Source organism: Camelus ferus, chromosome 1, assembly GCF_009834535.1.
Source record: "Camelus ferus isolate YT-003-E chromosome 1, BCGSAC_Cfer_1.0, whole genome shotgun sequence".
In the NCBI taxonomy this organism is placed as follows: Eukaryota; Metazoa; Chordata; class Mammalia; order Artiodactyla; family Camelidae; genus Camelus; species Camelus ferus.
Window position 1 is genome coordinate 92,242,001 of NC_045696.1, and position 27,620 is coordinate 92,269,620.

The following is a 27,620-nucleotide window of genomic DNA, read 5'->3' on the forward strand; positions in this document are numbered from 1 at the left end:
TAACAATTTCAGTAGTATATGCCAAGTGTCTGGTGCAGCCCTGAGCATAAAACAGGTGCTCACTAAATGTTACTTTCCTTGTCATCTTCTAAAGAGAGAATATTTGAAGCAGCAGAAGTTCCATAGGAAGATAAATAACTCTTCCAGAGATGGCAGTGAAAGCCAAAGTCAAAATTAGAATGGATTAATTCTAACAGACTACCTATCTTAGCAAAGCTCAGGAACATTGATTATTTTTTATGGATTATTCTGAAGTGACACATGGAAGAGTAATGAATTGACTAAAATGTTAATAATGCCACAAAATTCTGAATTTTAATTGGAGACCAAAGCTAAACGAAAAACATCTCATGTGCCGCTTGCTTCTTCACTGGGCACCCAGAGTGGTGTCTGCCTTGCTCTCTGGCTGCGCTCCCTGCATGCTGCCTGGGAATCTCTCAGGTGCTGAGTTTCCACGGGGAACTCGGCCATCTGATGAGCCAGTAACTCCAGTGGGGAGCCAGGAGGCAGAGTTTGGAGAGCCTTGTCCAGGTCGGTTATCCTCAACTCTGGCCCAGGTAGGAGGACCACCTGGGAGCTGATGCCCTGCCCTGCCCCAGAGATTCTGGTCCAGTTGATCTGAAGAAGGGCCCAGGCACAGGTATTTTTTAAAAGCTCCCATGTGACTGTAATGAAAGCCAGAGGAGAAACCTGGTCTAGGTAGCGATCGGGATGTCAATGGAATGGACTCAACCCCTCTGCAAGCTCCATTTGATTGGAAGCCCCAGAGTAGCAGGAAGAGAGAAATTAAGTACTGGGCCCAGAGCGTGAAGAACAATTCAACAAAGAAGGCGGAAGTTGGCCTTGACCCCGAACTGCAGACGGCAATGCCTTGCAGAGTCTTTAGCCCTGACCAAACAAAGGGCTACAGATTATTCTTTCAAGATGCTCCCTTTGGCACTTTGCCCTTCGTTTTATTAGTACTATTAAACTTCTGCAAAAATCCCAGTGGCAGTAAAAAATCCCAGTACAGCAAAAATAGCTTAGTGGAAATAAAAAAGGGTGGAATAAAAGAGCGTCAATAGTCTTGTTTTCTGGGACAAGATTACAAGGGCCACCAATCCTGACAGAATAGGGTGTAAGCGAGACACATCAGTTTGATGGGGTCAGGGCAGAATTTTTCCCACTGGTGCCGTGTAGAATCGTTAATTCATTGTGGAGAGTTAGAAGCTTAACTGAAGCCTAGTCAGAGATGGGCTGCGTGATCATTATACTGCTCCTACGTATGTTGTTACCCCTAGACAATGCTTGATTTTTCACGAATGGGTTTTCATGCCTATTGCACCCATATTCATAAGAAATACAAAGTTCATTCCAAAGACAAACATAAATGCATTTTTAATTTCTGTGTCACTGTTCCCCTCTCTCATCAGAGGTAATAGAGGATCTCCTGTCTTCTTCCTATGTCTTCAGTGGGTCAATTCAAACAGCAACACAGCAGCCGCCAATTCATCTGAATAAAGTGCCCAGCCTTCTTAAAGTCACATTAGTATGGAAATTATGGACATTTAGCACTCCCTGGATATTGCAAACTCTCAAGTATAAACCTTAGTTTTTAAAAACCTATGCAATGACTATTAGATGAAATGGCAGAAGAGGTTGGTGGGCTGGAGATAGAAGACCACAATGGTGCTGTGAAAATCAGAACTGAATTTGCACGTGGGAGAACTGGGGTGGAGGTGTGCCTCACTGGTATTCCCAGCACGCGTATCAGAACCTGGTCATTAGCCCTTGCACACCGCAGTCTCCCGCTCTCGCGGATTTTGTGCAGGTACATCCCCACACCCCTGTCCTCAGACTCTTTACCTTGCTCTAGTCTATCTATTCTGTCTTCAGTTCCTTCCTTGACTAGGGAGGTTAGGATGGCTGATGACCTTGTTCACCATTTAGAAGATTCTCTTGCCCTGTTCTCAGCTCCCTGTTTCACTATTCCTTCACTGCACCTGCCTGGCAAAAATCCACTCCTGGGTGAATCTGTCTGGTTGCTCATCGCATGTAACCAAGATGCTGAGCTGTGCTGGAGAAAGTCACAGAGTGCAGAGACTCATGCATTGCAAATTCTTGGTCTACAGGAACCACACATAGAGATCACCAGTCCTCTGTTTTCTAATCATTCTCCCCCACTGTTTAGATTTCAAATTTACTTTTCTCGGCTTCAGTCCTACCCCCTCTTCCTTCAATGTCACCAGATAAACGTGCCTCCTGCTTCATAGAGAACATACAAGAACATAAACTGTAAACCCCTCCCCTTCCTGCTGCCAAATCTACCAAACTACCCATCGCAGACACGAGTGATGTCTTGCCCGTTTCCCAGCGGGCTTCCAGCTGCCTCTGGTATGTGAGCACCCCACCTCCTCACCCTCAGGTGGCTGTGCGCTCGCCACTGGCTCCCACGTTAAGGAGACACAAGCCAAGACAACACCCATCTCTTCCTCCTCTCTTCCTGTCCCCATGCAAGAGGGTCCCTGCGTCCTTCCAAGGCTGTTTCTCTGCTGATCCTCTGGGTCCTGTCCCCTTGCTCTTTCTCGGGGCCCTCACTCCATCCACGATCATCTCTCATTACTGCATCTTCTCGGTGCTGGAGTTCTACTTTGTGTAGTTCACATTCATTTTACACCCACATTTCACTTCCTTTTTGTTCCTATTTGTCTGACTTCTATTTGTCTGTTTAAACATTTTCCATTTATCTTTGTCCTTCCCCTGAAAGAACGGATCTAGAAACTTGTTTTTTTTAACCCAATTTCTGAAACTTTGCAATTTACTACACCAACATCTATATTGGTTCTCTTTTTTTCAGACATTTTATGTTATGCCTTTAAAAGCACTTCATTTTATATTTTCTTTACTAGTCTTTTGCTAATTTGGTCAAGCCTCATTGACCTCACAGCCCCCATAGAGTCTGCACAGGCTCCGTATATACGCTCACAGTGTGATGAGCTGGGCTCACAGTTAGAGGGCAATTAACTGACTGTTACGTTTAATCTTCTGTAAAAGTGAGAATATTTGAGTCCTTGGCCGTCTGTCTCCTTGCCTCTATTCCCAGTCCTCTCCAGTTTGCTGTCTGCACGGTGACTGTTGTGACCAGAATGAGCTTCCTAAAATGCATCTGGCCAAGTGACACCTGGACTTAAATATTTCAGTGACTCCTCATCACAAAATAGATAAATCCCAAGCTTCACAGCATGGCTTCCAACGTTCGTCGTAACCTTCCCAGTCATCACGCATCACTTCCTCTCCCACAGAGGTCCTTCTCCAGGTCATGCTGGTTAAGATTCCCATGCTTCTCTCCCTGAAGTTTATTTACCAATTCATTTAGAAAATACTTATCTAGCCGCATAATTCCTCAGAACCATGCCAGATGGTGGGGGCTGAAAAGGCAAATGATAATAATGGCTTCTCTTTCCTGGAGCTCCCAGTCCAGTGGGGAAGACAGAAAAATACCACGTCCTGGTCAGAGAGGCTGTGCTGGGAACGCACAGGGAGGCTCCAGCTAGACTGGGATGCTCAGGAGAGCAGCCATCAAGCCTAGGTCTTAGTAAGAAAAAAGAAAGAAAAAAAAAAAAAAAAAAAGGAGTGCTTGTGGCTTTTTAACTCTTATCCACCTGACAGATTCCTATTTATCCTTCAAAATCCCTAGCAGCCACCTTCCCCATTCCCTGGAAGAGGTGGTCACTTCATTGTCTGTGCTATTTCTGTGTCTCATAACTCTTTTGATCATGTCATTGTTAAACTGCTCTTTCCCTTGTTAAGTCTTTGACTCTCTTCCATCCTATAGCACTTGTTCTTTTGTACTAAGCACAGATATCTCTTCCTCCAGGAAGCCTTCCATGATCTCCTCTTAGGCAGCCCTCGTATGTGTTCCCACAGCATCTCATATTTCTCTCCGAGCACTGGTCACACTATGATTCATTCATTCATTCCATAAATGAGCACATATCCAGCACCTTCTCTGACCTAGGGATTTGTTCTGAACTGATAATCTAGCAAGAAATAAGTCAGATGAAAAAAGTTATCACCAGCAAATAATCGCAGGGTGTCTTCTGGGGGCACACAGCCCAAGGATCTCATCAGCCTGGGAATCAGGTCACAGCCCCCTCATCTCTCCCTGCCTGCGGGCTGCATGAGGGTGGCCGCTAGGGGTCTGCCCTGTCTTTTCTCCTGTTTCCCCAGCACAGCAAACATCTGGCTCATCCTTGGGAGATCCATGGACACACAAATGAATGAGAGCAGTGCTGGATTCCATGCTTTCCAGGGACAATAGAATCAGCCAGTTTCTGCCCTCTGAGAGCTCACAAAATGAGACGCGGAGGGCATCTGAGGCAGCCCATCCACCAGCAGGACCAGGGCAGCCCACCAGCCCTCCCTGGGAGGTGCTGGAAGGGAGGGCAACTGCTCCAATCCTCTCGCTTGACCTTGGGAATGGTGTGACAGGTAACAAAGCCAGACAGAGGGTCACTTTTAGAAACGAGTCTCAGGGCCAGTCTCGCCTCCTCTCTTCAGCCAGCAGTTCAAGTATCACGGCTGAAAGCAGCTCAGCCAAGGTGGGCTGCCAATTCTGCTCAGTAAGGTCCAAAGGCAAGGGTGGCGAGAGGATGGAGATATGGGGGGAGGTAAAGTAAAAACCCATGAAACATAGCGAAGTCCCACAGAAAGCTTGTTTCCAGTCGCTGTAAGCAGAGCCGCACCAGAACTTCATCTCCTGTTTCCCTCTCGTCAGCCTGAAGAAATCCCCATGGCTAGACTGTCAGCTCTAATTTAGCTCCTGCTCATTACCTCCTCACCCATTTTCTGTAATTGCATTTTGGGTAGCCTCCTCCTCCTCTCGTTTTAATTAGTTGTCAGATATAAAATGAGCATTGGCGGTATCTTCTGCTTTGCCTGCTTGGAGATGCTCCTTTGTGTACTGTCATTATCCAGGTGTTAGGATGAAGCTTTTATTTGTAAATGAGCCTCTTGTCTCACTGATCCCTCAACATGGTGGGGAAGTAGTAAAAAGGCAAAGGTACACATTTACCCTGCAGAGGAAAATTCTGTCCTTTAGGCAAACTGAGGGGGCGGACATAAACACAAGCCAGTCCAGCAAACTCTGAGCGCCCCTCATGCTGTAGAAAAGGCTGGGAGGATTTTAATTTTCCACCTTGGCTACTGATGACATAGATCAGGCTTAGACAAGCCACAATAAGAAGGAGAAGGGTTTTCAGGATCCAGGAATATCTTTTCTTCTTAACTCAGAGAAGAGGAACTCTTAGCCCTGTAAGCCAGGGCCCTTTAAATTTCCTTTGGGAATCTGCATTGTGTGGCTGGGGTGGATTTAAACCCTTCCCCAGCTTTAGGGGTGGTTCTTGACTGAAGTCAGTTCTTCAGGAACTGGTTCAGGCATAGACACACAACCTTGTCAGAGCCAGTGGGACACGAAGCTTGGCACCTCTGCAGCCGTCTTGTCACTCTGAGGGCAGCCTGAGAATGGAACCTAACTGCAGTTTGCAGAGCTCATAGTCTGATCCCTGGGTCAAGCCAAAAGGTCTGCTGTCCATACGAGCCTAGAAATACCTGCTTTTGCTTAAGCTAATGATTTTGCTTTGCTTTGAACTGGGTTTTCTGTTTACTTACTTACTCAAGAAGGCTTCTGATGGATTCACACTCAATAGAGCTAAAAATAACGGATTTCATTCCTAACTTCATCCAGCTGAGGCCTCTAACACCAACGTACAAATCTCCGAATCCCCACACATTTCCTATCAGCGTGTTGCCCCACGGCAGGTCCCCCATTAGGCATTTATGCTGCCCTCCCAGAAGTGGCTCCCCATGGCCTTGCCTTGCTTAACCCAAGCACACCAGAGGCACAGCCCCCACCATACAAGAGGACAGCACCCCAACAGGTTCCCCCATTTTTTAGCCTCACTATTGGAGTAGCTCAACTGCACGGCTGACTGAAATTATGAAACTTTCACTTGGGCTCTCATATTGCAAAGGGTGTAGGAAAATAATCTTATAAATGTACTCTTTATAAATGTCGAGTGTACAGGACAAACTCTGGGTGAACAATATGAATAGACTTGGGTGTACACAGGTGTGTTTCTCCTGTGAGTACAGGAGCTATGGCAGGACTTTTTGAGGTCTTTAGGGCTCTGTGCACGGGAGGGAAAGTCAGGAGATAAGACCTTCATTCAAGGCATCCAAACAAAACTAAAATGTCAGCTCTCAGCTGCCCTCTTACTTTGAAATCTCTTATAGGGAAAGCTCACCTGATTGTGGACTATGAGTTATGGATTCTGGCCCCAGTCTGTGGAATTTGATGGAATCTTTGTCTACCCTCCTCTGGACAGTGATGCCAAGAGCTGTTCAGGCTCTAACACTGGTTCTAAAATAAAGGCCCTTTCACCGAGCTGCCACCAGGGAGTTGTGCTGAACTTGCCCACATCACGACTGTTAGAGCTGGAAGGGGCCTTACATGCCTGGTCCAGCCGTTCGCGTCTCAAGGGCAGAGATGGGGACATGGCAGTGGCTGTGAGCGTGTGCACACTGGAGGTGGGTGGGGTGGCAGGGAAACAGGCGGCTGGTGGAGAGTCCAGGAGTGGGAGATGCGGGCTCTGCCGTCCCTACCACTGGCCTTGAACAAGACTTTCCCCTCTTCCTACCTCTGTTTTTCTCATCTGTAAAGGGGGTGATGATCACAAAGACTAATTCTCCCTCTCACAGCCTTGAGACCATGTTTATAAATTGTCATCAGTTCCAACAAATTGCCCTTATCTGGGCCTGGGGAAAACCTTGTGCCCCCCACTTGCTGATGGTTTTGCAATGATTTGTTTTATTTTTGGATTGCAGGTTAGCCAATGAGGGCGACTCATCCTTTTGCAACTGCACTGGGGGAGATGAGGGTGTGTGTGCGTGTGTGTGTGTCCGTGTAGACTTTCCTGCCTTTTCTTCTCAGGTTCTTCCCTGAACCCAACTCACACAACGTATGGAACATCAGGCTGCCCATCTGTCCCGCCCGCCGTGTCTCAGCGCCGGACAGCCTCTGCGAGGGAAGAAAAGGCACGTGGCCGGCCGCCACCGGTAATTCAGAGGGCAAGCAAATTGTGAGCAGTTCTGAAGAAGGATTTTATCCACGAAAGGAGGAAATGAGGAAGAAATATTCTAAGGCAATTTTGTAAAAATACAAAAGCCTCTTCTTTTTTAGCATGTACACACCATGGCATTTATTCAAGGTAGACTTTCCAGGAAAAGTGACAAGCCTAAAATTCTCTCGTTACATGTTTAATATTCATGCACCATTTAAATTCTGTGGGTATTCTGGTCTTAAGATAGTTCACTCTGTGTTATACAGAGAAACTGGTAAACTCTCTGAGGGAAGTTGTCCTTTTAAAATCATTTCTCATGTCTCAGAGGCACTTTATAAATACTTCATGTAGTTGTGGTTGTGTTCTTATACTACTATGCGAGGTGGCGAGTTTACACTGGCCTTGGCAACTGGAATGGGACTCATGCAGTGTGTCACAAAAATAATATCAGCCATGTTAAGCATTTCATGTCATGCTCTCCTAATGTCAAAATATTTAGTGCATGAGCGCGTCTCTAAGGCAGAGGGAGCCGAGCCAGGAGTTCATCCTGCACATATGCAACACATGGAAAAGAAGCCCACACAGTTTAGTCTTAAGACTCACTGCATTTGCTCTAGAAGGTTCCCTTGGTTAGGGCAGAGCTAAGGCAGGCGATGGATGGAAGGGGAGGTGGGCTCAATCTGCCTGCCCCAGGGGCCGTCCCAGGACGCCGGCTCTAAGAACCCTGAGGCCATCCCTGAGCTGGGCAGCCTTTCCACCTGCAGTTCAGGTGGAAATGTCCCAGGCCAGCTCCAGGGGCTAGGTCTGGGGACAGCAGCCACCTAGGTGGGTAAAAGCACAGCCGGCACCTGGCTCAGCGGATACCGGGTCTCCCACGTATCCACCTCTTTCCATCTGGTGAGGAATGGGCTCCGGCCCCACTGCTGCCTCAGAGTCATGGGGGCTGCCTTTAAAACCCCTGTGCCTGGTGCCCACCTTGGGAGCTTCTCATTCAAAAGGGCTGGGTGGAGACCAGTTGTCTGCACTGCAAAAAGCATCACCGGACAACCTGCTGTGCAGCCGGAGGTGGGGAGGAACACCTCTGGAGAGACTCAGCCTCTCCAAGGTGTGGACCATTTTACTTTATGACTTCATTCCTTCGAGGATGAAGTGTGGAAGGGCTGCCTGAATGAACACAGAACATGATGATCGCGGAGTCAGTGCGCTCTGCCTGGGAGTTACTGCCTGGAGGTTTGTGGAGATCAGGGCCCTGAAGGCATGGGGTTCCTTCTCTCCTTTGCTGCTTAGATCTGGACCCAGCCCTGTCTGGCGGGACCGCATAATGTGCCCTTCCCGACCATTGGTCAGCCCAGGAGGACTCCTTTGGGGAGGACGGCATTCTACACGAGGTTCTGTGTGTGCTCAGCTGAAAAGTGAGCAAGTGACCCCCCTCCACCATTATGCTTCCTCTGTCTTCTCGTAAATTTTATCTTTAAATACCTGCCTGTTCACCTCGCCACATACATCCGTGTGACGTTTTATAGAACTGGCAAAATGCTTTTACTAGTTAGGGTTCTCTAGAGAAACAAAAGCTTAAAAGTCCTTTTAAAATTCCTTACTATATAGCTCTTTATATATAAATATTTACATATTTATATATATTTTCTATATAACTGTGTAAGTTATATAGATAACTATATTTCCTATTTTATTTTTCTATATATAACTATATAGAAAATATATGAATATATTTACATACAGAGAGATTACCTATATATGTATATATATGAGAGATTTATTGTATGGAACTAGTCACTGCTCCATAACAGTGCTCCTGCTTCTCTGTCCTCCTTCCTCTTCTGCTCCCTCCTGCATCTCCTCCTTCGGAGATTTCAGATTTCCACCCACACGCCCAGTCCAGGAACCCAGGCAACCTCCTCTGCTCAGGGAGACCTCTCATTCTGCATCCCAAGGTCACCAAGTCCTGCTGATTCCTCCTTCCTGTACATCTTTAGTACCACTGCCTCATCACCTGACTCCCAGTTAATCTCCCTGCCTCCAGTCTCAGCCCTCTCTCCCTCTGACCTAGCCAGAAAGCACAGTCACATTGCTGCCAGAAAGCAGTTCTGATACATCTGACCATGTCCTACTCCTGATCCAAGTTTTTAGATGGCTTTTCATAAGCTACAAGGAGGGTTTAAAACTTTTTGGGGGGCAGAAGGATGCTTTTTCTTCCCCTTCAAAATGTAATATAAAGCACTAAAAAGAAATGAGCTATTAAACCATGAAAAGACATGCAGGAAACAAATGCACATTACTAAGTGAAAGAAGCCAATATGAAAAGGCTACATACTGTAGGGTGTCCACACTACATTAAATTCTGGAAAACATGAAACTATGGAAACAGTAAAAGGAGCAGTGGAGGCCAGGGGTTGGGGGCAGAGAGATACACAGAGAGAGCACAGAGGATTCCTAGGACCGTGAAACTACTCTGGGTGATCCCGTAATGGTAGATACACATCATTACATTTGTCCAAATCCGAAGAATGCAGAACACCAAAGTTATACATATCCCTAATGTAAATATAGCCTTTGGGTGACAATGATGTGTCAGTGTGGGACTGTTAACAAATGTACTACTGTGGTGTGGGATGTGGATAGTGGGGGACGCTGTGTGGATGTGATGTAAGGGGAACTTTCTGTGCCTTCTGCTCAATGTTGCTGTGAACCTACAACTGCTTTATAAAGTCATTTCTGACATATTACATTTTGAAATTTTTATTATATGTAAAAAATTTAAATTTACATTAAAATTTTTTGTATTTTTCTTTAGGAAAAGGAGAATTACCTTGATGGAAGTTGTGGCAATGGAAGGAGGAGACAGAGAGAGGTGGAGCCCTGTCTGGCCCTCATCCCCCCAGTGTTCCCCAAGACCTTGGGGCTATAGGACTTGGGGGGACACCAGAGACCTAGAGGACAAGGACTCAGTGCCTCAGCAAGGGCCCTCCTGATCAGGCCTAGACTTCCTTCCTGGCTTGGTTCTTGTGGTTCCCCAACGCTTTGCACTGACAGTAGTCTACATCTCCATTATTGCTTCCCCCAGTACCCCCAGCTCCGTGGGTCTCCCTCCCCACCATTGTGGGCATTGCCCCCTCCGTCTTGCGTCCTTCACTCTCTTTCTCTGCTTGATGACTCCCTCCCAGTCTTAACTCAAGACTCAACTCAACCTTCCCTGGGAAGCTGCCCCAGATTCCCCAGGAGACCTTCCTCTCGCTTGGTGGGCCTACCCTCCATTATGGCATCCCCCCAACGTGCTGTCTGTGCTTGCCCCCTGACTCCTACTACACTGTGCGTGGTGTGACAGCAGGGCCATTGCCCTCATCTTGGTATCCCCTGTAACCAGCGCAGTGCCTGGCTTCCTAAATGTTTGCTGAGAATGAATGAATGAATGAATGAATGAATGAATGAATGAATACGCAAATTCTCCTCTTCCTCTCTCAGAAGATGATCCCACTTGCCCCTAGACTGAGATGATGTTCAGCCACTCTTTGGTGGATTTACTCCTTTCCCATCAGTTTCTTTGACTTTGGGTCTTGATAGCAGTGGTCAGTGAATTTATAAACCAGTTTGGCCACAGCAGTCCACAGCTGGGTTTCCACTTAATTCCCCCACCCCCATTTCTCTTGTTGGCACAGCTGTGTTCCTTCAGATGTATCTTCAGTTCATCCTCCAGTTATTTCACCTTTCTGCTCCCATTACACCTGCTCTCAGTTTATCCAAAGGAAGCTTGACGGGGCAAGTAATTCCCAGCCTATTCTCCTCTGGTAGAGAAGAAAGTCAGCATCGTTAACTTTAATATGACCTTTAGAGCATTTCAGTAAAAGACATCTATAGTCACGTGACTGCTTAGAACACTTAATGCTTAATTTCCTAAGTCTCAGTTGAACACGAGCTGTAACTGAGCTGAGACCCCAAGCCTACAGCAGTAAACCCGACTTCACCTGGACTTGAGAGCTGTGGTCTGCAGAGCCCGAGAAATTACCTAAGGCTGGTGCATTATTCCTTTCTATGATTTTTTTGGTCTCCAATGGCCTACAGAGGCAGCTCAGAAAAGTTCTCAAAGAACACTTATTCAAGCTTTGTTACCTGTTTGGAATGAAGCCAATCAGCCCCATGAACTTCTGGTTTCCTCCTATTTTTCATGCAGTATCTTACCACAAGTGTTCAAGCTCTCAGAAAAAACTCAAATTAGGGCTTGCTGCTGCTGAATCAAGTCTGTTTCAAAGCTCACCAAAATACCTACAGCTCACACACAATGAGATTTTTTTTTAAAAACTGGTCTGCCCTTTGGAGACTCATTTACACGTGGCACTTCATAGGCACATGAATTTTTTTATAGTCTTAAGGGCTTTTGGTTGAGTCTTCTATGTACTTTTTTTTTCTTTTTCTTTTTTATTGAAGTATAGTCAGTTTACAATGTGTCAATCTCTGGTGTACAGCATAATAGTTCAGTCATACATATACATACATATATTCATCTTCATATTCTTTTTCATTATAGGTTACTACAAGATATTGAATACAGTTCCCTGTGCTATACAGTATAAACTTGTTGTTAATCTATTTTATATATAGTAGTTAGTATCTGCAAGTCTCGAACTCCCAATTTGTCCCTTCCCACCCCCTTTCCCTCTGGTAACCATAAGTTTGTTTTCTATGTGAGTCTGCTATGTACTTTTGACTAAATTTATTTTCCATCACAGATATTGCTTCTATGAGATAATTGTCTATGATTGTTCACTGTATTTCTGAATTTCTTTCAATAATAAATAATGAATAGTTATTTACCATTAAATACTCTCAAAAAAACTAAGGTTAGACTATTCCTGATAATGAATCTACAGGGTCTTTCAAATACAAGTAAATGATAGTAAAATCAGAGCCATAAATTAAGCAAATGTCAAGTGCCCTTAGTCTTACAGTGAACAAAGACCACCCTCGCTTCCTAAATCGTATCATTAAGGAGACAGCAAAACTCAGGCATCTTTAGCCTTCAATATCCTTGCAATACAGTGAAAGGAGGCAGACTTAGTTGCCACTGTCTTCTATTCATTCACGACCGTCCCTTCCCTGGTCTCCACACTTTCTTCCACAGGGGTCAAGAGACCCTCCTCCAAGCTCCTCCCCCACCAGCTCCAACTCTCACATCAGCAGTCCCTCTGTGTTGCAGTCGCTTACCTACCCCTCTTAATCAGTCCCTCTCATCAGAAAGTTTTAGCTCTGTTTCACTGTCACTCTTTTCAATATTGGGTTTGTCATATTTTTCAGTGATTTAAATGACCCCAAAGATAATCCTTCTCTGCACTGTTCCCTCTCAGATTCTGGGCCTTTTCTATTCCACTGATCTTGTCTTTTTTTTTTTTTTTTTTTTTTTTTTTTCAATTGAAGTACAGTCAGTTACAATGTGTTAGTCTCTGGTGTACAGCACAATGTCCCAGTCATGTATATACTCACATATATTCGTTTTCATATTCTTTTCTGATCTTGTCTTTAACACAACCACAGCCACTCTCCCCCAGTAGACATGCCTTAGACTTTGTCATTACCGATGGCCAAACCCCCCGTAACCTCGATTGCAAGCATCCGCCTTTCCAACCATCACTTTCTATGCTTGCAAATTACTGTCTCTACTGCTCTTATTCCAACAATCATTTGGGCCCTCTGGATGTACAATTCACTGATCCTTCTCCTCTTCCGCCTCCTCATTTTACCTCTTGTTCATTTTCCTGGGTCCAGTCCTCATTTTCCCACTGCTCAGGTTCAGTTCCAAGGTCCATCATTATAATCACCCCTTTGCACAAATCTTCAGCTTCTTGGCCTCTCTTATTTATTTATTTATTTTTTTTACCTTATACCCTTGAAAAACCCTACGTGGACCTGCATGGCTGAACATGACTGGAGGAAAAACACACAGACATGGAGATGGTCTCACTTCAAATTTATTAGCATGAACCTCAAGTAGGTTCTTAATGCTGTCTGGCCACTCTGATGTATCCCCCTGGTCCAGTTACTCTTCTGTTCTCTTAGACATCCTCTCTCTTCCCTAACATTCAACACCTCCCTTTATCCTCACTAAGAGCTGATGACCTTGTTTCTGAGTCTCAAGGAGAATACAGAAGCAGTAAAGGAGAACTTGTAAAGATACCACCACCACCACCACCCCATCAACCCACCTACCAGCCTCAAAGCCCATGCCTTCCTTCACGTTACTCTCCTCTTGTGTCCTTAAGAAATAATCCCAGGTAGTTTTCCTCTACTTATCTTAACCATCTTTTTCCTTCTCAAAAGAATTTCCCCATCAGTATACAAATATGCCATCATTTCTCCCATGTGTAAAGGCTCCCTCTCCGACCACACTTGCCTGTCCAGCTGCCATTGCATTTTTCTGCTTCTCTTAACAGAAATGTCATCAGAAGAGTAGTCACCTGTCTTTCTCTTGAAGCTACTCCAATCATGCATAAGCCCCTCTCTCCACCAAAATTGATCTTTTCAAAGTCATCAGTGACTTCCACGTTGCTAAATCTAATGGTCAATTCTTGGTCCTCATCTTGCTTGCCCTATGAACAGCATTTGACAGGCTTGGTCACTCCACCCCACCTTGAAATGTTTTCTTCACTTAGATTCCAGGACTCCCTGCTCTCCTGGTTCTCCTCCTCCACACCGACTGCTTGTTTTCAGTGTTCTTTGTTGGACTTCCCAGGTCTCAGACCATGTGCTCCTTTTTTCTGTACTACCTGTCTTCACTTCCTTAATATTCTTATCCAGTCTTGTGTCTTAAACAGCATCTACATGCTGATGACTCCCAAGTCATCCTAAGTCCGGATCAAATCTCTCTTCTAAATTCTAGATTCACACATTCATTTGCCTATATACCTCTTTTCTTGGATGTCTAATAGGTATGTCAGACTTAACGGGTCCCCAGTCAATCAGCTCTCCTGCTTCCTAAGTCTCTCCTCCTTCTTTCTTCCAAATCTCACTTACTGGCAACCCCATCTTTTCTGTTGCTCAAGGGAGAAACCTTAGAGTCATCTTTGACTCTCCTCTCTTCTTTTGTATCCCAAGTAGTATCCCACAGATCTGCCTGGCTCGACCTTCAAAACATAGCCATAGTCTGACCACTTCTCACTACTTCCCAGCTACCATCCTGGTCTAGACTCTCCTAGATTACAGGACTAGGTCTGATGATCTTGAATTGCCTGAACACCAAGGCTGCCTTTTCCCTTGTCTGAGGGATGTCTGGAAGCCATATGCCTCCACAAGTCTCACACTCAGATTTTACCATTTCAGATGCATCCTTATGCTGTTAGAACTGCCATCTCTACTTAGTCTTCTTTAAATATTTACATTTGCTGGGAGGAATTACATATATATCACTGTGTCCCTAAAGCATTTCAGGTAGATTGTAAAAGTATGTAAAATACATTATAATATAGAAAAAAAGGTGAGACATTTAGGCAAAGGGAAGATAAGGATAGGAAAAAAAATCCACATGATGCTGTAGGTGAGGTCAGTATACAAATGCATGCCCTGAGGTCCTTTACACTTGCCGAATGGGAATGACATGGAGTCTCTTCCTCGAAAATGTGCTTTAATGTCAGATTTCTTTTTGCTTGCTGGGACCTCCTAAGGCATCATGAACACAGTGGCTTTTGGGCCTGAGCTGGGGAGCCTTGTGTGGGGCAGGAAGGGCTCTGAAGCAAAGCTGGTCAGGAAGCCCCTTCTCACCTGTGATGGGGTCCTGACCCAGACCCCAGGCATCTCCTGGTACCCTCCCCAATCTCCCACCTCCCAGCCCACCCCCACGTGATACCCGGAGTACTTACCAAGACCCAAGCAAGAAACTCTGAGTCCTGATTTTCCAAGATTCCTAGAATAAAAATAAAGCAACACATGGTCATCGTTTCTTTGGGTGAATTTTAACTCTGACTATTAAATCTACTTTTGATGGCATTGATCTTGACTGGAATCTTGGTAGAGGCAGAGCCCCAGGGGCAGGTCTGTGGTTGGGGAAGAGGCTCTCTCGTCTCCATTTGGGCACTGGGGAGACCCCCAAACGCGCTTAGGCTCAGTACAACAATGAAGTGGCCCCACAAAACACAGCTTTCCAGTCCTGAATGATCTTCTTTATTAAGTTGCTTCAAATTGTATTGTCTCTCTCCTTCTAGAATGTGAGTTCCTTGAAGGCAAGATCTGTATCTTATTTACCAACCAGTCTTTTCATTATTCATCATTATTCATCAACAAAGCCTGACCCAGTGGAGCCTTAGTAAATATTTGTTGGCTGAATAACCAACAAACTGACTTCTAAAACATATTATTACCGATGGGGATTATTCAAAGAACAAATACAAAATAATCCTTTAGGCTATTTAAACTAAATTTTATGTATATATATGTGTGTGTGTGTGTGTGTGTGTGTGTATATATATATATACAAGAGGGTCAGAGAGTCCTTAAATGGCTCTTCTTTTCCTCCTCAACACCTTTGCTTTTCATCCTTAAAAGTCTACCAGAAAAAGGAAACATAGTTTCACTCTCTAAACAGGGAGAGAACTAGGGACTCTAATCCTCACTACACAGTGTCTGTCTGTGGAGACCCAGACCCAACCCATCTTCCTGTTACCCGCCTAGCAGCCATCAGAGAAGAAGTCGGATTCTCAGAGAGAGGGTGCCTCACAGAACTTTGCAGGGGTCCAATGCGAGGAGGTGAAGCTCACATTATTGAAACATGGTAGAAAAGTGCATTCCTTACTCTCTGATCAGATGCTCTTACAAGTGCACAACTTTTCCCCCTGCTTCTACCCAAATAAACCAGCACCAACTTTTCCGACGGCAGCAGAACTCAGTCCTCCCAGGTTCTCTCTTGATTCTTCCTCAGTTTTGCTCCTTTAGAGTTAGTAATCGGTGCTCTTGTTTTTGCCTCTGTTTCTTTTCTCTGCTTACTATTATAGTCTATAAATGCCACCTAAGCAACACATGTCATTTCACAGCATCACCCAAGGTGCATCACACTGCAAACAGTTGAAAGACCCAGGTTTTTGTGTGGTTGTCACAACTAGCTAGGTGACCTTGAAGAAATCACTTCCTCCCTTGAGGGGTTCAATTTCTTCATAGTAAAATGGGATATTAATGTCAGTGCTCTTAGAGCAGGCAGATAGCTAGGTATGAGCAGAGAAAGGGGGACATAGGCCAAATGGCAGGAATTGGGCAGAAAGGAGGGGCACGGGCCAAAAGCAGGAAACCCTACATCATGTAAACAACAGGGGTTCCTGGGCAGAGAAGGAAAAGCAGGAACCTCTGGGCTGATAAGTGGTCACACATTTTGGGGTGACAAGTGACCTGGAGGTGACAAAGAAAGCTGGGAAAAGGCAGGAATCTCCAGTGTCCGAGTATAACCTTTTGCTCATTATGCTCTCATTTCAATAAAATTAGCCTTTCAGACTAGAAGTACCCATCAAGCACCGAAGCCATGACACTTCTGATCCAGACTAAATAAGGACAAAAATCCCTCTTCTCTTCAGGAAGGTGGAGCTGGGATGAAAATCAGGGAATATGACCCCAAACCCTTCCCTCCCCAATGAATATTCTGCCCATTCATTTTTATGCTCTATGTAACCAACTTACCAAAAAAACTGAGGGCAGCTGCTCACCTGAGCCTGCCCGCTCTCCCCTTGAGAGTGTTCTACCTGTCCCTTAATAAATCCTCACTTTACTTTCTTGACCTCCACATCCCATCTCGGAATTCTTTCTACGACGGGACAAGAACCCAGTCACCCGCAGCAGTGTTGTTCATCCAGCATCACTGTTGTGGGGCTGGAGCATGACAATGTATGTTAACGTGTTCACAGTAAACAAACGTAAAGCATAATTATTTTGGGTGCTTTCTGACCCTGCTCACCCTCTCACAGACACAGTGCTCAATTTTCCCATATAAGTTAGTTACGTCCACCCGGAAGGAAACAATTACATAAAGGTGTATGTGAAAAATATTTTGAACTGCTCAATAGGAGAAAAATAATTTTACTTCTCCCATGAAAATAATTTGCATAAGGAATTGTTCTTTTGGTAGTTTCTCAAAAACCACAGGATGTACAGCCAGAAGATCTTGCTTTGTGGTCTAAGAGTCTACTGATTTTAAAGGATAAGAATTCAGAGCAACAACTGTACAGTAGGAAGAATTAAAAAAAGCCCTACACCAAAACAAAAAAAAGCAAAGACATATATAAGTGAAGAACAGTCTTCCAGGTAGAGCTATTCCATGCTGAGGAATCAGTGAAGATTTATTGACAGGTTACCATGTTCCAGGCAATGTGCAAGGTCATGGGGATACAGAGAGGAACAAGGCACAGTTCTCTGTCCTCTGCGTTGTCTGAGGGACACAGGACAACAACCATGTAATCACAGTATGGTGGGCTATGTCCTCCCATGGAGGTCTTTGGGAACACGTAGGGGAGCCTATCTCAGGCTTGTATTTGCATAACTATGTGGGTGTCATGGGGGAAAAGACCTCGGTAAGGAGTTTCATGTAATTTGAGTATCTTTGAGTGACTCTGAGCGTGACAGGGAGGAAGAACTTGGTGCAGAAAACTGTGCAGGGGAAGAAATCTTTCTAACAAGCTCAAATCGGGCAAGGTTATGTCACTGGGCACTTACTGAGCACCATCTCGGCACACGAGGCGGGGACACCTTACGACAGTGACTTAGGAAGACGATGATCACTCTGCTCTGGGTTTAGAAGGCCAAATGTCAGCAACTTGAGAATTGTCAACCAACACAAACTACAAAGTAGCAAGTACTCAGCGTGGTTCTTTCATTGCCATAGCTGCTTAAACACCCTGGCCAGCTTTTCTGGAGTGAAGTCTTAGAAGATTTTGCACTGTAAGAAACGTTCAATTACAGACAAACATTGATACCGTGGTGCTACATCCTGCACTGAGGCTTGGTGTTTTTATTTCCTTTAACTCTTCCTCTCAATATTTTACCCACTAGAGGGGTAGATGGTTACCAAAGTCAGCTGGTTGTTTTTACAGTGAGAGGCATTTTCTGTGCATGTGCCCCTTCTAGCCTCTAAGCCCATTGCCTTCACTTGTTCCAAGTGTAGGTCCCTTTGTGAGACCCCCACCAGGCAGAGCACTCTTGACACACACTGATGCTATGCGCTTTGTAGATGGACAAGATAGGAGAGAATAGCTCCCTCCAGCTCAGGGCATGGAATTCTAACACAGTTTCCGTGATTCCCAATGGCGGACTTGCGTCCAGCCCGTGGCCATGACTGCACGACACCAAGTGGGGGTGGGGTGACCGTTCAGCCACTCTGATCCATTTAAGCCCCGCTGGATAATAGAAGGCCAAATACTTGGCTCTTCTGATCTAATGAGTCCAAAATATATCATCCAAAAGCTTGTTTGTGTGGCTCTAACACTGAATATTGGCCAAGTCTACACATCACGCTGGGCTGTGACAGATGTCCTGGAATTGTCTCTATCCCACTCATATGGAATTTTCATGACCATTTCATGACCTTGTGTGACACTGTGTATCGAAACAACTTTACATCTTTCATTTTATTTCTTAATTCCTCAGCATGAGCACAAGTGAGGCTACATAAAAATTCTGTAAGCACATCAAGTTTCCAATCAGATTGAATTCCTTTCCCATTTGATTCAAAACAGATGCATTCGCACTGGCTTCTCTATTTTATGTGTGTCAGATATACCAGAAGGCAGTCTCACTGTGTTCATTTTTAGTTTGTGCTCCTGTTCAACTCAAAATAAAAGTTCCTCTTTCCCAGGTGAACCTGAGCGGCTCTGCTGCTAATATTAGAAATGAATGACATCAACATGGGGGCGCGGGACACTTAGCTTTGTCAGTCAAATTTTGGAAATCCTAAATCTTAAGTCAAAGCTTTGGGAAAGAGTTACTGGAGAAGGAATGTAACTTCTTGAGAGGTCACAGGTTGCACTTCTCCCTTCTGAAGGCAGGGTTGTCCTCTCAGTGGCTGATCTTGTTTTAAGACAGTGGTTCTTTCCATGGAAGAGGCATTAAACATAATTTCTAGTGGCATTTTGTGGAGCATCCATCCTGCTCCTTTTATTTTAAGGCAATTGTAGAGTTGTGAGAACTGAAATCAAGTGTCACTTAGGCACAGTATTGAAAGCCATTTGATGCTCACAGGTCCTTTACAAATCCAAGATGCTAAAAGCAGATTAGCAGCCTAAGTGCATTGTTCTAAATTGCTTGTTTCTGAATATGTGTATCTTAGACATTATTCACAATTGTAAACTGCTTGGAAGAGAGGAATAGCTAGCTAAAATAGGTACCTTGCATTTGACCAAGAAAGAAGCACATAGCAGGGGACAAAATCCCTTATTTAAAGGTTGACACAACAGAGACAAACTGAAAGCATCTGTAAGGGACTCCGGTGGCCACAGTAGGCTGGCAGAAACAAGTTTGGTTTGACCTGGTTTTCATGTGCTTGGCTTATTACATCATCTGCTGTGTCTGTCTAGCTGAACATCTTTCTTATCCTCTAAATCTCACTCTGCTGTGTGTGGTGCCTTACGTGGAAGCTACTAGTCAAATCTGGGGTATGGAATTTAAAAAAAAAGTACATTTAACTGTTCTTAAAAAATCCAGAGCAGAAGGTATGTTCATTTGTCAGCCAGCTGGTTTTGATGGTTGTCTGAGAACATGCATTTTGACAGCCAGGAAGGTGACTACAAATGGTAATAACGTTTTCTCATGAGGGCATCATTCATCACTGTTGATAGTGAACAATGATTCATTTGGAAACCACCAGGCACATAAATGATTTAGGCTTGCATTTTGATGACAGACATTGATAAGTGACACCATGAAACCTTCTTTCATTCTTTCCTTTATCTAAGTAGCAGCAAAGCAGAATGAGATTCTTTCAGATTCTTTGATTTACAAGTTCAAGTCATTTGTTATACATTCCACCTGGGTTCTTTTTCATTTTCGTTGGACATATAAAATGACCTGTTGTTCTGTGTCCTTCCAGAAAAGTGTAGAGAAGTACGGCAACAAGAGACTTGCCTGTAATTAATTAATTAGTTCAATAGAGATGTGCTGAGTTTCACCTACATACCAGGCCTTGTATTAGGATGTGGGGATGGGCAGAGTAACAGATAGTTGCTGCTCCCCTGGAGCTTACATCACAAAAGGGGAAACATGTTAAATAGTCGACTAATGATTTGACTGTTGTGCTAAATAAAAGATCAGTATACCTAAGTGTAAAATTGCATGTTGGGGAAGCTGACCGGTGCGGATGAGCTTCCCTAGGGATGCAGCATTTAAACCAAGATCCAAAGGAGGAGTAGGAAGTAACTTAATGAAAAGAGTAGGGATTAGCATTCCAAGCAGAGTGAACAGCATGTGCAAAGGCTCAGAGGCTGGAAGAAGCATGGGTAGTTGAAAACTGAATCAAGTACAGGGCAGGTGAGTCTGGTGGGGGTGGTAGGAAGTTGGTCAAACTGGGCCTTACTGATTATGTTACCAATTTTGGTCTCAATATGAAGTAGTAATGGAAAATTGCTGAAAACCTTCAGCAGGAGAAATGGGCTGAAGGGAGGCAAGAAGAGGAGCTTTGGGGCTATTTTGGCCATGCTGATGAGAAGTGATGGTTTCTTGAGATGGGATTCAGTGGAGGTAGGAGAATAGGGGAGAGTCCAGGTATTCTCAGTGGGCAAAATCTACAGGACTTGGTGTCTGAATGGGAGGGAGAAAGAGAAAGAGGAGTAATGGGCCATTCTCAGGTTTCTGACTTGGGTGGCTGGGTGAAGAGGGGTGCTTTTCACTGCGGTCACATTCAACAAACACAAGTATTTTGAACCTTTGGGCACATGGGCAATTGCCCATGAGATATCCACGTTAGCTGCTTGGAGCTCAGAGCAGGGAGAGGGCTTTCTGGGTATCAAGGGTAATGGGCACTGTGGGCCTGGGTCAACTGCCCAGAGAGGCAGTGTTCAGTTAGAGAAGAGGGTGCCCGGGCCGGCCCTGAGCCGCTCCACCATCATAGACGGCCAACAGGAAGCTACGTTGGCAAAGGAAGCTGAGAAGGAGGAGGTCAAGATGTAGGAGAGGACCAGAGAGTGACACCATTGAAGCCAGAGGTAGAGTCGGTTTCAACAGGGTGTGAGTGGCCAGCAGGGTTGAAGGCTGCAGAGGAATCCAGGGTGGGGAGGACAGAGACGCCCTGCACGTTCAGCCCCACAGGGACAGCTGGCGACCTCTGGGCAGTCATTTCAGTGGCGCCGTGAGTGGAGGTCAGGCTGGGCAGACTGAGGAGGTGGGTGCAGAAAGTGATGCTTACCAGCATGTGTGACCTGGGCACATCGTCTTTTTTAGCCTCTTTCCTCATTCATAAATGGGGATATTAATAGCCCACTGTTTTTTTTTTATTTTGTCAGAGATTGAGAAAATGTAAGTGCAGCCCCAGTCCCTGGATTCGTCAGTGCTCACTCAATGCTTTTTACTTTCCACCTTTCTTATTTTCTAGGAAAAGTGGTGTCTCAAACGCTAACTCTGGTGGGGCTCTGGTTCAGGCACAAAGTGGTTAGGAGGCTGCCTCTGTGGCCTTCACGGCCCACTTCCCTGACTCTAGGATCCACTCACTTCATGGATTTGTGCTTAGACATGGCAAACATTCTGAATCTATTAAATGTGAATTGTGAGTCATTTTGCTGGAATCATTAAGATAGTGGGAAACAGCAGATAAAGATAGACAAGTGAGGCAAAGGAGGGGGTGGTACTTTGTTGGTAAAGGCAGTTTGGAGAAATTGTGTGGGTCTGAGAAATTTGGAACCTTTCTTCCGTGACCACCAGGAGCAGGGAATGGAGATGGAACACAGCTTGTGTGGACGGGGCTATACAGACGCAGGGATGGAGGGGGGATAACGGCTGAGAAGTGCTCACCTGGGCCTACTTCTCACTTAAATAAAAGTTACGCATTGCTGTTTCTGTCTCAAGTATCTGAGACAGCTGGAAATCAAAACTTAGAGTCTGACGTCAGAAAATTCTAGAACCTTTATCTCAGGGCATATAATTCGAGGGTTCATGAACTGCAACGGGACAAAAATATGTTTTTATTTTTCACCAACTTCTAACTGAAATGTAGCTTCTCTTTCAAGTACAAATGTAGGTAAGAAACCACAGAAGTACTCACATTAACTGTAACTTTGCAACAAAAGGAAATTACAGGTATTTTTCTGTCACATCACGGTAGCCTCAGGAGAGCTCAGAAAACGATTTGCGCTCACTGTTTACACTCATTCAGCTTTTGGAAACCGTGGTGTTGACTCACTCCTAGAGCGTGTTATTTAATATATTAACAAAGAAATGCATGTTTTACTAGTTTGCAAATTTGCATTTTAAATATTTTGAACTGGATTTCCATTTAATCAGACTCCTGTATATTTTATGTTATGTGTTTAAAAGCACTTTTACTAAGGAGGCTGTAGGCATCCCCAGACTGCCAGAGGGGTCCATGCATCAAGAACCTTGAATGCAGTGAAAAGATGAATGTTTAAAAAATGCCTCTTGGTACAGGCATCTGCCACAAAGCAACAAGAGCTTAAAAGCATCTTTTTTAGACTGGGAGGGAGGGCAACCCTTGAAAAGTTTTGAAAGCAAAATTAAATATGCCATACCCCACAGCTACTACTTAAAATTTGCATAATAAAGTTGATAGTGTCAGTGTTTAGTATCCCTTCTTACTTGCTTATTTTTAGTGGATAAAAACCTATTTCGAAGGCCCTTACTGAATTTACTTAAAACTCAAGCTGGCTGCTGGGGTTATTTCTTTATGGGTATAAATCCTTGACCTTAAAGTCTCTGGTTACAGGGCTTCTCAAGGGCCTCATCCACCCGCCTGCAGCCAGGAAGACTGCCGAGCCTGCCCCCGGGGTATGGGAGGCAGAAGAGGATTTGCCGTCCCCAGGGTTCTGGGACTTTAGCCTCATGCACAATATTTCTTTCATAAAAATTTACACTTGTTTATTCACTTCATATTTCATTCCATATTATACTTGTGTTTATTTTAATATAAAATAGTGCTTCCTTCCCAAATCTTCCAGCAAGTTTGTTGTCTCAGAGATGTGTCATGTTGGTCCCGTGGCTTTACTGGGTACCCCTTGGCCCCCTCTGCTGCCCCAGTTTGAGATGCCTGGCTATAAACCATTATCAGTCATTTACACTTTAGTGTGAAGAAGTGTCAGATCTTCTTCTTATACAAGTTTGGAGGGATTAGAAAGAACAATCAAGAAAGAAAGCACTAAACCTCTGAGAGAGGTGGTGGGAGGTGAAGGAAGCGGGCCCCCAAAAGGGAGAACACGCTTTGCCCCCTTCCAAATTTTGTCCAGGATTACATCTCTCTTCAAGACAATTATCACACTTTCCTATGTAAATACCATACATGTACTTGCCAGTTTCAACACTAAGAATCTAAAGATGTCAAAGCCTTCTTCACCCCAGGGTGATGATTTACTTTCAAAGAAGTTCCACAAGGTGAAGCAGAGGTGAAGTCTTCTCCAGCACTCACTTCGTAATGAGAGCTGTGTCTGTTTCTACTGTAATGAGCTGTGCAGTTTTCAAAGGCAAAATAAAACAAACAAAAGTATCTGAGGCAGGTCTCATGCGCCACATCTTCCCAATTCGGTTTACTGTGTGTGAATGCCTTGCTTTCACTTTAGAAAGCAAAGCCAGCAATGAGACTGGAGACTGAGGCATGAGCCTGACCAAGGGGCATGATGACATTTAAATATTCACTAAATCAGAAGTAAAGGCTTCCAGCCATCATGAATTAGTTTGCCTTTCACTTTCCTTGACAGAGGAACAGAAAATGAATGCCTATTTTCTCTGTGCCCCATCCTTTACTCCTGCTGTCAGAATGCCGCACATCACAGCACATGTTATACTCATTGTGTACACGGACTGAGATCTGGGAGGGCGGGGACTGTGTCTAATGCATCTGTTTATTCCCAACATCTAACAAAGTCCTGGGCCCATGGTAGGTGTTCAGTGATGCTCATAGTAGGTGCTCTGATGCCATCACTTTACTGTGAATAAAGACTGCATTGTCACTCACTTGTCCCAATTTGCCGGCTAGGGAGGCCCTGCCGTTTACTGGGAAACACTGGGCAGCACAGTGCAGTGACGAAGTACAATATAGCACAGAAGTCCCTGTACAACTTCCTATCACTGAAGCCTTGGGAAGTTACCCAACCTTCCCTGCCCCATCTGTTTCTGGGGATAATAATAGAAACCACCTCATAGGGTTGTTGTGAGGGTTAAATGTGAGGATGGAAGCATTTAAGATGATGCTTGGCACGTGGTAAATCCTCCCCAAGTGCAAGCTGTTATCAGACAGACATACATTTGAATCCAAGCTCTGCTCATGGTGGCCACGGGCATCTCATTTCTTCTCCTACAGGCTCCCTCTTCTGGACAGTGAGTTCCTATGCCCTCCCTGAGTGGAGGGACACAGTAAACACTGTGGCCTTTCACTCTTCTTTCAACCAGCGGAGGTGTTGGGGCCCCTTCTATTTCACAAGAGGCTGGAGCTTGGGAACCTGCTCAGTAGGATGCCTTCTACCCCGACCCATCCTCTTCCTCCTCTCCCTCTGCCCCTTAGGTTAACTGTGGTCACTGTTCCACTGCGAGGGCCAGTCCCAGCCCTCTGGTATTTACAGTCTCAGAGCCTAGAGCTGGGGTAAAGGGAGAGTCATGACCAAGGTCTACTTCTATGTTCTGATTCGTTGGTTCCAGTCAGTCCACCAGTGGGTCACCCCATCTGAATCCACATTGTACATTTCAAATTCAGAATATCAGTCTGTGGCTCCCTGTCTACCCCCTCCAAAAAAAGCAACATATTTTAACCCCTACAGATCTGTCTCCTCCCTCCCTTTGGCCTCCACAACCAATCAATGAGCAAAACCTGAAGGGCCCCTTCCACCCCATCCCTCACCTCCCTCCTCCCTTCTTCACGGCCAGACCAGGTCAGACCCTTGTATTAATGGCTTCCCACCTGCTCTTCTGCCCTGGAGTCTCTCCTGTTCTTTCTTTCTTTACTGCTGATTAGCTTTATACCTTCTTATTTGTATGTAGTAACTATTGCTCATGTGGCTACAGTAATCGAAGCCATGTGGTATTATCAAAAGGAATGAAGCACATACAAATAGACTAGCACAGATAGTAAACAGAACAGAAGAGACCAGAAATAGCCCCACACAAATGCAGTCAACTGATTTTTGCCAAAAGTGGAGAAACAATTCAATGGAGAAAGGATAGTCTTTTCAAGAAATGGTGTTGGAACAAATGGAATGATTTTCCACATGTAAAAAAAAATGAACCTTGATACAAACCTCTCACCTTACGCTAAAATTAACTCAAAATGGTTCACAGACTGAAATGCAAGGTGTAAAACTAGGAAAGTTCTAGAAAAAAAAATATAAGAGACAATCTGTGAGATTATAGGTTAGGCAAAAGTTTTAGGTAGAGTACCAAAAGGATGATCCATTAAAAAACTGAAAAACTAGTCTTCATAAAAATTTAAAACCTTTGATCTGTGAAAGACAGTGTTAGGAGAATGAAAAAACAAGCTACAGACCCTTAGAAAATATCTGCAAAACCCCAATACAAAGGTGGCCTGTGTCCGATCGAAAGTATTGAACAGACATTTCACCAAAGAAGATATGTGGGTAGCAATTAAGCAGATGAAAAAATGCTCAACATCATTAGGCATTAGGGAAACATAAATTAAACCCATAATGAGATACCACTACACACTTACCAGAGTGTACGAGATAAAACCAAAATCAAACCCAAACATAATGCCAAATGCTGGCAAAGATGCAGAACAAATGGAGACTCATACATTGCTGATGGAAATGCAAAATGATACAGCCCACTTTGGAAAAGAGCTTAACAGTTTCTTGTAAATTTAAACACACTCATACCACAAGACTCAGTGATTCCACTTCTAGACATTTACCCAAGTGAGTCGAAAACTTACGTTTACACAAACAACTGTAGCAAATGTTCATAGCTACTTTATTCATCATCCACTGAAAACTAGAAACCACCCAGACGCCTGTCAACTGATGAAGGGGTAAACACATTAAGGTATATTCATACAGCGGAGTACTACTCAACAAGAAAAATAAACTTGACTCATGATGCATGCAATAATATCAGTGCAATTAAACTCAGTTTGCTAAGTCAAAGGACTACATGTTGTATGAGGCCACTTATATGACATTCTGGGAAAGATTATAAGGGCAGAGAAAGATGAGTAATTGCCCAGGTTGGTGGTGGGTGGAGAGGGTGACCACAAAGCGGCAACATGAGGGAGCCTTGGGGGTTACGGAATTACTCTGCATGACTGTGCATTTGTCAAAACCTATACAACTGTACAAACACAAAAAGTAAATTTTATTCTATACAAATAAAAATAATTCTACCGGGATGTCAGGGGAACCCAAGAAGAGATGCACACTCTGAACTAGAAGTCCAGCTGTATCACAAATGAATGACACACCACACGGAAGGGGTGGGGAAAAAAGGACCTGACTTAACTTTGGAAAAGTCCTTTGACTAGATACTGTAAGGCTAAGGACAAAAAGAACTGTACATGAACACTATTCTCTAGTTGGCAAATTCATTTCTCATAGGGGTATAAGTTAGCAATTTTGAAACTAAGGTTGACTACTCAGGTTGACAAATAAGAAATATAGTGAGTGAACACTAGATCCAGAAATTAATAGAAACAGAAGAAAACTGAGGAACCTCTGAAGCCAACATCCTTTTATCGTTTAGTCTCACTTTACCTGTAAACAATCTCACGTTGCCAGAATACTGGTTTTTGTTTGTTTCTTCTTTGCTTTTCTGTTTTCCTAATTCAACAGATGTTTAGTTAGTAGCTACTAAGATGCATTCGGAGCTCGTAACTGGTTTTGAGGTTACTGAATGCTCTTGCTTTCCAGAAGAATAACAAACCAAAAACCGACCTGAGAACTAGTGGAAACTGAATGCAGTCGGCCTGTGACTTTACTTTGAGCCCTGTTATAAATGGTTATGGATGGTCAGGGTGGAATGCTGGTTTTAATTTTCATTCCCCAACCTCAACACTGGCCTTTTTATTCTTGATATCTTAGTTTGTGATGTCTCAAAAGTAAGGAAACTGCCTCTCATTCTGCAGTGACAGAGAGAAGTCGTGCTGGCTGGAGGGCAGAGAACTGGGCCTCTCGTGGTGGCTGGAATATTCACCTACAGCATGAGAATGGCTCTCCTCCATGCGGAGGTCCCTCTGAGCCCATTCTTTCTGATTGTATCTGACACAAAGGGAAAGCTCTTCCTATAGATCCAGGGAATGAGGAAGGGATGGAAGTCCACACTCTTATGAAATAGCACGGCATCAAGAGAATATATTCTTTAGGAACTTAAGACAAACATTTTATTGAAATT

General features: G+C 44.4%; 1 protein-coding gene across 1 annotated transcript in view; it reads right to left on the reverse strand.

Annotated features, from left to right (window-relative positions):
- KCNAB1 (potassium voltage-gated channel subfamily A member regulatory beta subunit 1) overlaps positions 1 to 27,620 on the reverse strand; it is a 343,217-nt gene that overhangs the window by 81,741 nt on the left and 233,856 nt on the right. Inside the window, 1 exon segment of the mRNA XM_032485762.1 lies at positions 14,963 to 15,006. Within this exon segment, the coding sequence (XP_032341653.1) occupies positions 14,963 to 15,006 (44 nt within the window).